Source organism: Macadamia integrifolia, unplaced genomic scaffold (assembly GCF_013358625.1).
Source record: "Macadamia integrifolia cultivar HAES 741 unplaced genomic scaffold, SCU_Mint_v3 scaffold_94A, whole genome shotgun sequence".
Classification (NCBI taxonomy): Eukaryota; Viridiplantae; Streptophyta; class Magnoliopsida; order Proteales; family Proteaceae; genus Macadamia; species Macadamia integrifolia.
This window is the reverse complement of record NW_024870676.1, coordinates 330,661-341,588: the sequence shown is the minus strand read 5'-3', so window position 1 is coordinate 341,588 and position 10,928 is coordinate 330,661. Positions and strand designations below refer to the sequence as shown.

The 10,928-nt window shown below is 38.8% G+C and overlaps 1 protein-coding gene across 1 annotated transcript; it reads right to left on the bottom strand.

Moving 5' to 3' along the window:
* Positions 1 to 560: 560 nt before the first annotated feature.
* On the bottom strand, positions 561 to 10,015 carry LOC122071783 (probable ubiquitin-conjugating enzyme E2 24). Its single transcript, XM_042636190.1, has 10 exons — positions 9,535 to 10,015; positions 7,372 to 8,516; positions 7,043 to 7,153; positions 5,442 to 6,925; positions 4,989 to 5,129; positions 4,467 to 4,880; positions 4,104 to 4,167; positions 1,659 to 1,798; positions 1,201 to 1,512; positions 561 to 1,092 (listed from the first exon to the last, which is right to left on the bottom strand). Exons 4-10 carry the CDS (start codon positions 6,912 to 6,914, stop codon positions 832 to 834), a joined length of 2,805 nt encoding a protein of 934 aa, XP_042492124.1. The 5' UTR covers positions 6,915 to 6,925; positions 7,043 to 7,153; positions 7,372 to 8,516; positions 9,535 to 10,015; the 3' UTR covers positions 561 to 831.
* Between the last annotated feature and the right edge of the window lie 913 nt (positions 10,016 to 10,928).

Below are 10,928 nucleotides of genomic sequence, written 5' to 3'. Positions count from 1 at the left end.
TATGCATAAACAGAAAAATAAAATAGAAAATATACTATATACAAGAATCCCTCTTCAGCTAAAAACATATATGGATCTATGCCTGTAGCCCTTTGAAGAACCGACCACTTTGTGACACAAGGAGACCACTTGAGTTAAAAATAAACACAACTCGATGAACCTCAAGTTTCACTGTATTATACTTCTCGATACTCAATAAAACATGGTAACTGATATAATCAAATGCAGAATCTCACATTTGTTGCACTCCACAACTTGATCAATGGTCAGTTACGATATTGTAACATACTTAATGCTGGTTTCCATATTGATCAACTCCTTAAAAATACTATCAACTTGTCTTGTACACATCATTTCAAATATATACCCCACCTCCAAGTAATCTAATTGTTCATAAGAGAAACTTCAAATAGAACAGAAGACGTCAATGTTTCAGACACTAGGAAGCTAGAGCTACTACCATGAACATAATGTGTACTGAACCTCTTGCATGAGACATAATAACGTCGGTATAAACTTCTCAACTGGTTCTTCAAGCAATCTAAGCACTCATGCAGTCATTAAGAAACAAGAATCAACATTTTAAGCACTCGTACAATCACTGCTACTAAGAAATTCAACAAAACAGTCTTCGGTTTAAGTTATTAACAAGTCATCAAACAAGAGACTTGCACCACCACATCCTTCAATGTTAAGTCTTTCTTCAATAAATACAACAAACTTCAATAAAGAAAATCATAAAAGACAAACCTTATTGAGCACATGATTTACATATGCAGAATATATGGTCCTTAACTTTGCGTAAATGTCTGTCAAGTAAACTGATATTACTTACTTTATCACAAAACCATTCTCTGTCTCAATGAATTGGCTGCAGTCGATTCCCTTGGCAGCAAAACTCTGGACAAGCTTAGGGAAGAGCTTAGCTAGCATTATTTTGAAACCAGTGGAACTGCTCTTTTGACATTCTTGATCAGTCATTCCACATCCAAAAGCACAGCCAACTAGTGCACCTTCCATATATGCCTTACAGGCCAGAAGAATTAAGTGCGAGTGTCTCCGGAAGTGCTCCTCCACTAGGGCCTCGAAATTCTGTATCAATATCAAACAAGAAAACAAATAACTGTTAATCTCTTGAGATATTCACTGAATTACTTCGAACTTCAACAAGGAGGTTCTAGAAGAGGTGGTTTAAAATACCTTTGGGGGGTTCCGTAGCAAGTATAGCATGGACTTGCAAGACAGAAGGAAAGCATTCTCGTTGTAAGTTATAGAATTCTTCTCTCCCTCTGCCTTGCCCTTCTGCTCATCATATCCAGCCTCATTAAAATAAGGCTTATCATTGAGAACAAGAGCCTGCAGGGAAAGGAGGACTTGAAGAATGCTGGAGCTTCCAGGGTTCCATACTTCAGTGCCTGTGCCTGTCCATGTATTGAGGAGGCTGAGACAGACCTTTCCTGATTCATACAGGTTTGGGTTGAGACAGAGGCCACCAGACCTATAGTGCACCAACTGCATAATGATTTTGACAAACAACATGTATAGTTAATTGAAGTTACATTATTTTGCAATTGTTTGTGTGTGTGTCAATCAGGTGTATTACATATATACATATAATATGCAGCCAGTAAGCCGCAAATATTAAATGGCATACTTACTGGTGGCTCATGTGGATAGTCAGGGGGGAGGAGAAAATCAAAGAAGAAAAGCCCATCATGATATGGAGTTCCAGGTGCTCCAACTATGGCTGCCCTCAGGAGATCAATCCTTTCCTCATAGACGCGAATGTAGATCGTATCTATTCAGGTTCAAAAAGATGTTACTTGTATGGTCAAAAAGTATAATTTCAAAAATCATCTGCTAGGAGATGCCTTTTCAGAATCATGCAATTCCTACACATGGCAGATTATAAATAGCTTGTTTACATAGTTTGTTGGCACCCACGTTCCACTCCTAGTGCTGCTCCTTTTTGTATGTTTTTCCCCTGTTTTTAAATTCTTAAAATGACTTGCTAAACACACTAAACATGTTTCATTAATTTCTTCACAAGTGTTTTCTCTTCTTATATCTTAACATTGCGTAATTATAGTTGAGAAATGTATTTATTAATTATATTTCACCACTTTTTTACTTTTGACTTTTAATTACATCATTGTTTTCAGTTGCTTAATATATATATATATATATATATATACAAAAACAACAACTTATTGGTCTCTTATCACAGATTGGTTAGGCTATGCATGTGAAGCATTGTGCGTGTCTTATTTCCACTGGAACCATCCTTTGAACCCTGATCATTTAGTTAGGTGCATCTGCCATGTAGACATTGCAATAGAAAAATAGTTTTGTACATAGCTAGTTGCATCTAGATATTTCAAGAGAAACATCATGTAATTGGTGGGTAAGAAAGTGGGTACAAGTACCAAGTCATGATCAACTTTTGTATATGCTATTGACTATCGCAAAATCTAGAGGCATTCCAACCAGGATGTAATGCTGAAAAAGTGGGCCATTTATTTCTAGTAGCAGATGGTAACTTTGACCATTCAAAGTTGAGGGCACATTTAGTGATTCTGCACCTATTGTTCTGTGCCCTGAGTAAGTTTCCACAAGGGGTCCTCATTGCATCACAACAGGTGATCCAAACTCCAACTATCTTCAGTTCCCTTTCTGTTTGGAATTTGGTGAGATCCCAAGGCCCCTTAGCTTATGATCTGGGCTGTTTCCCTCTCGACTTGGATTTTAGCACCCAAAAAGTCTGTCTGTACAAACGATGACGGCCTGTATTCGGAGTTTCCCTAGGGTTGGTAAAGCGAAATGGGGGCCACCCTAGCCCATTGAGTGCTCCACCTCGGGCCATCGACATCATACGCTCTACTGAAATAGATTTCGCAGAAAACCAGCTATAGTCAATCTACGCAGAGTGAATTAGCCCCTAAGGAACCCCCGAAAAGGCTGCCATTCAATGGGTACATGAAAGCGACAAAGATGCTTTGACTACTGAACCATGCCTGTCTGTTAGAGCGAATTGGATGATCCCCTAGCCACAGGATTGTAGGTCATACCCCCTGCCAAAGCTACACCACTTGGCGCGCCCTCTCCAACTGCCTCCCACACAGTTTTTCATCCATCGCTGCATCCTGGTCTCCCCTTCATGCAGCCTTTGTTGGAATGGCCTAGAAGATACAGATCACCTGTTCTTCTCTTGCCCCTTTGCTGCCTCCATTTGGAAGAAAGTCCTCAGTAGCTGCTGGCCGGCAAGGAGAAAATCCCTTCACCTCCATAGAGAGTGGATCTGGGTCAATATAACATTTGGTAGAAACACCATATGTGACACCGCTAGGAGGTTAGCTTTTTGTGCCTCCATCAACCACATCTGGATGGAGCTCCAAATCCCGCTCTTTTGATATGATTTGGGATGCCATCTACTTTGACGTTAGCTCCAAACTTGCCATGCTCCCTCATTCGTCTGTAAGGGATTCCCCAAGCAATAGGCTCATTGTCGTGTCCTGAGGTCTTCCCCTCTGCATCTTGCAGCCGCACCCCCCTCCCCTTGAGTAGCGCTTATTGCTTGTTTTTCTGTTTGATTTGGTTTCCTCTCTATGGCCCTAGGGCTTGTAAATTCTTCCCATTTTTTTTAATAAAACTGTTATTTAAAAAAAAAAAAAAAAAAAAAAAAAAATCCAACTATCTTTGAGCTCTGCCTTGCAGGTGGCAGAAGATATGTAGAATGTGAGTTAGAGAAATCAAGAGAAAGAAAAGAATAGGGATATTTTGGCTTATCCATGCACTAAACAAATCAAATTTTCTGGATATTATAATGAGTATAATTTAGTGCAAAGCACACCAATAGTATGTCCTAATTTGTGCAAAGCACAACAATAGTTAAGCCCTTAATGTATGAGATAAATCTCAGAATAGCACAATAATTGGCAGCATTGAGGGCTCACTGGTGTATCCCTCATTCAGGATCAAATACATCTGGTAAAACCCCATATGTCAGACCCAACTAGGTGCAACTTAATTAGATGTTTTTGAGCATGAAACAAACAGAAACGAAAATGCTCACTAAAAGAAACAGTTAGGAGAAAGAACCAAACCAGGAAGATCTCTTTGCAGAATGGTCCACTCTTGCTGCACTTTCCTCAACCAACCTCTTTTTGCCTGTGAGAGCATAAAAAAGAAAGAAAATAAAAACATAGTGAACATTATCTGTAGCACACAATAAATTTAATTAATCTCATCCTATTATATGGGGTGGTTACACACAACTGCTATTGTTTCCATTGCACTCTTTTGGGGCAGAGAATTTTCAGGATCGATGTTCGAAGGGTTTGTCTAAGGTTTTGGAATCTACATGCCGACCTCATGCATCCACCCTACTTTTTCCAGGCCTCAAAACACCATACAAAAAGCAATAGCAAAGTATAATTTAGTTCAAGAAAAGGCAAGAAATTCCTTACCTGTGATAGCATCGATCCATCACCAGATTCATTAACAAAGTGGTGGTCTGAGGAATCAACAACAATATCAAAAGCCTTAAACAGTCCTTGTTTCTCATTGCCTGATGAAAATAATTCTTTACTCTCTTGTTCTTCTATTTTCTGCTTCAGACTTGTCTGTCTGAATGTCTTCATATCATATCCCACTGATGGTGGTTCCTCTGTGTTTATCTTGCAATGTTCAAACACCTCAATCTCATGGGTATGATAAAATTTATTCACATCCTCAGAAGTGGATCCATGGGAACCGAATAAACTTGCCACAACATTTGTGAAAAAATCGATAGCAGCTCGAGGAAGGAAAAAGGCACCAGAATCCCAAACATCCTTCTTGCACTCCTTGTCAATAACATTCGAGGTCTTCTCCAACACATCCTATAAATAAAGTAACATCCAATTTATTAAGTTTGATTTTGTACATGAATTAGGGGTGGCTGTGGGTCAGAGAGAGAGAGAGAGAGAGAGAGAGAGACTGCATCTCACCTTTTCTTTCAGTTTCCAAGATTGCTTTCCATACCCTGGGTTTTCCTGACTCAAATCACCCTCAATAATTTCTTCATTGTGTACAGGGTTTGCATCTGATTCTTCATATTTATCAATGCCAACAATTTCATGAGGCTCAACCTGAAAATTGCTTACAAAAGAACAATTAATCAGTTCTTGAAAAATTTGGTGTGACCATGTCATCATGGAATGATATTGTTACATTTCTTGTAAATAAACATTCCATTTAATTGTGCACCTCCTAGTTCAAAAGTGTTATCTGCTTTTGAGATCTTATCTAAAGCAAGAAATTCACAAAGATAATCTACAATTCTTGCACACTATCAGTGCAAATTCAACCAAAAGAACCTAATCATTGTGCATAGAACATACATATTCTAGTATATAAATCAAATACTTCCAAGAAGATGATACCAAGAAATAGTATGTTACCTTGGATATATGACCACTAGCCCATTTCACCTCAATGCTTCCATCTTTAGAGCCAATAACAGTCCCTATACAAGATAAATAATATTTATGCGGGTCCTCTTGCTGACCTTGACCACTGTGCTTATGTTCAAGAGCACTGTCACCAAATACTGGGGCAAAATCCACGCCCGCTTCCGTTTCTAGGTAATCTTCATGGGTTTCATTCTTTCCATCAGTTTCAAAAGCATATCTGTTCTTTTCCAATCTAAAAACAACATCCCCAAAGCAGTAACAGTAGTCAGGGTGTTCAATCAATTCATATGCACTAACAGTCTCCTCATTGTAATCCTTGACTGAATAAGCAGTTTGGTTCACCACAGGAGTCCTCCATTTCACCTTAACAGTTCGTTCCTTTGCATCCACACTTTTCACAACACCTAGTCTCTGGCAACTAGAAACATGTGGATCATCATAAGTCATCTTTTCCTGGACAAACTGTTCTGGCCAAAACTCGTGATCACCAACATTGAATACTGGGAATAACAACTGTGAATCTAAGCCACTTGAGTGGCTGCCATCCTGCCAAAGGACATCCACTTTAATCTTTCTCTTCATGATTATGTAAGTCTCCTCAAAATGAGAATCAGGAAAACTTCGCTGCTGTCCCTCTATTTTCTTGCACCCTTGAAAGGAGAAAGTAGGTGAGACATGCTTATTAACAAGCCTCTGAACGTCAACTGGAAGTACACACCAATCACCCAGCTGCCAATTAGCATATGGAAAACATGACAACAAAGTTAGGTTCCTTGAATCCTGCTTACAGGGGGGAGCAGGAAAATTGATATCACTACCAATATTGGCATAGGCAACCCAATCGATATAGACCAATCCTGCCTCCACATGGCACACAGTACCTTCAACTCGATTTTCCTTCCAGACACCACACAACCATCTTGCTGATTTGAAAAAACTGGAGTGCCTAACTCGAACAAGCTGACCTGGATAGTAAGGGTACTGTGCATCTTCGAGTAGGTTGGAAGACATGGGTATAAGATTTACTGGATCTGCAGTGGTAACCTCACATTTTGCACCATCATCAAAGAGGATGGTGACACGATCAACCACTCTGCCCACTTTTCCAAGCCATGGCCCATGAACTACATAGTCCCCCAATGTAAAGTTACGGATCTTTAGAAGTTTTTTGCTGTTTACATCTTTGATAATTTCACCAAAGAAATTTTCCAAATCCACAACCACATCCACATCAACCACTCGTCCCATCTGTCCAGATGGATCTGTCATGGAGCAAACGATATCCCCATGTACAAACCCTCTCTCAAATGCAAGGAAATCATCAATCTTGCCAATGCTATCCTCCAGGCTTGAGAAAATGCTCTGAGCCTGTCCACCGTAAGAATCAATGTCATCTTGATCCTCACTACCACTGCTCAAACCGAAACTTTCACAATCTGTGTCGCTATGGAGCATATCCATCGTTTAGATGCCTGACGTACAACGGCAATATATTTCAGCATAAGAAAATGTCAAAACACACACACGCATCACACACATCACATCACATCACATAGAACAAGCCCAACCATAGTTTGACATTCACTCACCTCTAAGCATTCAAGTGAAACTTAAAAGTATGTTGATTAGAATCAGATTCTTCAAGCACAGAGTGTTTTACTTGAAATGAGTAACTTTGAAGAAAGTTGATACAACTGGTCCTGAACAAAGATGACACACAATTGCAAGTGTAAGGTTTCAGCTTATAGGGAAACAGAATTAGATTATTTTCCAAAAACATTTAACAGAATAAAACTATAGTATCACCACAGAAATTGAGCTTCTTTATCTATAATACAAATAGTAATAACTAAAAAAAACATTAAAGAGAAGCAAAAGAAAGGACACAGAGAGAGAGAGAGAGAGAGAGAGAGAGTACCAATAAATTTTGTTTCTTAATTAAACAGTCTGTGACAGCCAGCACCTGAACCCCAGTTGTTCTGATATTATCTTACCCAAGACTGTGACAAGGACCTGTAGCTGGAAGTTAATAGGAAAATGACACAATACCAAAATTTCCACCTTTAAGTCTTCAAAGATGAATTAGGTTCTGATTGTATGTGATGCCAAAGAAGAATTGCCCAGAAACCAACAAGGTCAGCACTGGAACACCAGAGAAGGAATCTACAGATTATTTAAGTGCCAAAGGAGATTTGCCCCAACAGAGTGAAATTTGTGCAGGGATTATAAGCCGGTGGAGATATTGTGTAACAGCCAGAGTTAAGTTCCCCAAAAAATGCCCAAGGAGATTTTCCAAACAGTCAAAGAGTTCAGACTTCTGGAAGGACTATCCACCAAGGAGAGTGACTGTGGAGTAGTTTCCACCAGGACCAAGTGCCAAAGGAGATTTGCCCAATGGATGGACTTACAATTCGAAGGAGTAACTGCCAAAGGAGATTTGCCCAAGAGCTGGATTTAAGTTTCTGAGGAGAAACTGCCAAAGGAGATTTGCCCGAGACTGGAGTGAAACACCCAAGAGAATGATGCCAAAGGAGATCTGTCCAACAAAAGATGGATCTGATTCAACTTTTTTACTGCCACAAAAAGATATGCCTGAAAAGAACTCTTCCTGCAGTGAGTATTGCCAAAGGAGATTTGCCCAGCAGTGATGAATCTTTCACATATACATCAAATTTTCCCAAAGCTAATAATAATTTCCAATTAAATTTGAACTGTCCTCAAGCCCATTAAAGATTTGCACCAACAGTTCAGTATTCCTGATGTGCTTCTTGCCAAAGGAGATTTGCCCCCAACAAAGCCGAAATTTATTTGACAAGGATTATCTAATGCCAAAGGAGATTTGCCCTATGAAAGCATTCACTCAAACAAGTGAAGAACACTTTCTGTCTGCTTCTGTGCAAGCCACATATGGAGATATCCAGTTGATGAGGAACCTCTAGCAACTTGACAATGGAATCTGGGTAATCTATTGAATCATAGAGATTGACAAGGTCATCTTAACGACCACCCCTGCATGCTAATATTTGGAAGAGATGCAGTGATTCATTCAATTCTCCCAAGATCCTGTATCAACAGACACGCTAATAATATTAATTCTCTCAAAGAGCTGGGGCAAAGCTGTGCAGAGAGAAAGAGAGAGAGAGAGAGAGAGAGAGAGAGAGGATGAAACAAAACCAATCTCAAAATGCATTGACATTAAATTGCTTTTGGTGTTAAAGAGCTAATAATTTGTCAGCACATGAAGAGAAAATAGCATGATCAAGAACCACCCCCCCCCCCCCCCAAAAAAAAAATATATATATATATATATATATTTACATGTACACTGTAAATGAGGGGATTAAGGGAGGAATTTCTTGCATTCAGATAGACAATTTTTTTTTTTTTTTTTTTAATTTCCAGCAATGATATATTTTTTTTCTTAACAATAGTAACATGTGAAGACTACACAGTCTTTTGACTAACAATAGTAACATTTGGAAACTTCCAGATTTTATCAAAACCAAAGTGGGGAATTACAGGAGAAAAACATAGTAAAAGCTGACCAGAAACTCTTGTTCTAAACCCCTCCCCCCACCTCTCTAAAACTCACCTTTCAGTCTTATTGACGCAATGGAAAATACAACAACAATTTATTCAATGATTTTCCGGCCACAAATTAAATAGATTTAATGCTAAGCACAAACCCACAAGAAAGTTGAGTACATTCCACTGAGGAAATTCACAATTTATTCGCTAAATTTTTTTGAAATTCAACACTATTTTCAAAATTTACCAAAACCTTAAAATAAACTTATTAGACCCTCTGGATAACTATGAATAACAGTCTTAGGTATCAACAGAATCATACAATAAAATAGAATTAATTCTAAGCATAAATGTACAAGAAATTCAATTTCAGTGGTCATGAGAAATTCACAGTTCTTCACAGAAAATAGTCGAAATTCAGAATTATGTCCTTTAAAAATTCCTAAAACCATACAAGCAAGCTGGTGTATAAAGCTCAATGGATAAAGTGGAATAAAAGTCCTAGAACAGAAGACAAAGATTGCCAAAAACAAAACCGATGAAACAACTGTACCTGTCACCGCTCTCGAAGATCACCGGAACCAATCAGGCAATGGGGTCGAGTAGACCCATAAAGTCTCTCTTGAATTCCTAGCGAACTGATACGAAGAACTCAATCCAGAGCTAGAATCGATGGTTTTCTCTTGTTCTTTTCAGGTCCTCTTAATTCTTCCTCCTCAGAGGACTGAGGAGACGTCAAATAGCAGGGAAGTAAGGAATTCAGAGAGGCCTAATTCCTCCCCAAATCCCACCCATCAAACCATTTTCGAAACAGCACACCAAGTCAAAGCTCTTCCTCTAGCCTTACAAGCTGCTTTCATCCTTCCTTCTTCTCTAATCTGTTTCTGCTCTTCTTCTCTAACTAACCTCTCCGCGATGTTTTTCTTTTGTGGGTTTTGTTTTCAAATGCTCAGAGCTTTAAGTGCTTTCACATCCAGTGAGATACAAAAAGCATGGAGCGAATTCTACAGGAGAATATGCCATTTTAAGACCACGCGAGGCAGTATATGACTCTCTCTCTCTACAGATGGAATCTCTTTTCCTCTTGAAAGTTGGAAGAAAGAAAGATTCCACTCTCTCTCTCTCTCTACAGATGGAATCTCTTTTTCTCTTGAAAGTTAAGTAGAAAGAAAGATTCCACTCCTACGGTTGATATACTGTTTTTTTTTTTTGGTGATATGTAAGGAGCGAAGGTAATAACCAAGAGACTCGAACTCGAGACCTCCTAGTCAACATGGCTTTGTTGCATATTTTCTTCTACTATGGAACTAATGCACATCTTCTCAAAGCTTCCAACCTGATTTAGGTGGGAAAATCTCAAGAATAATTACCCAATGTAAAAGTGAACAATGACAGTAGCTAATTGTCGATATAACCTTGGATGATCATAGAATGACTAATCCACTTTAGGGTCTTGCTAGAACGGATGTTTTGTGCCATGGTTGAATGATACATTTTCCTTTACATATGTTGGGAAGGAAGAGATTAGGGTTTCAAGAATCGGAGAATTCGATAGGGAATCACCAAATTCATATTAGAATTAGTGTACAAAGATTCTGATTCTTAACGATTCGATATGTCAATTCCTGGATAAAACATTAGAATCTTTGGAATATAAGTCTGATTAAATCGATTCTAGGGCTTTGTTAGATTGATTCAAGCCGATTCTGACCTGAATTGCTTCTAGTTCTGATTCCACATTTTAAGAGAGAGAGAGAGAGAGAGAGAGAGAGAGAGAGGGGCTTATGTTGTTGCAATTTTACAAGGAAAATCTTTCCTAAAACCATGGAATATGGTTCATTCACCATCGCAGGATTCACAAATCCCTATAAAATTTTAGTACTTTATCAAAATACCCTCCTGATTCTAGCACGCATCTCAAGCCCTATGATGAATGGACAATAGGCA

What these genes read in the sequence shown, in the direction of transcription:
- LOC122071783 (XM_042636190.1), bottom strand. Translation starts at nt 6,914, where the DNA reads ATGGATATGCTCCATAGCGACACAGATTGTGAAAGTTTCGGTTTGAGC. An exon ending in CTTGGAAACTGAAAGAAAAG is followed by an intron (nt 4,881 to 4,988) that starts GTGAGATGCAGT and finishes CTTTATTTATAG; the next exon opens with GATGTGTTGGAGAAGACCTC. An exon ending in ACTATCCACATGAGCCACCA is followed by an intron (nt 1,513 to 1,658) that starts GTAAGTATGCCA and finishes ATCATTATGCAG; the next exon opens with TTGGTGCACTATAGGTCTGG.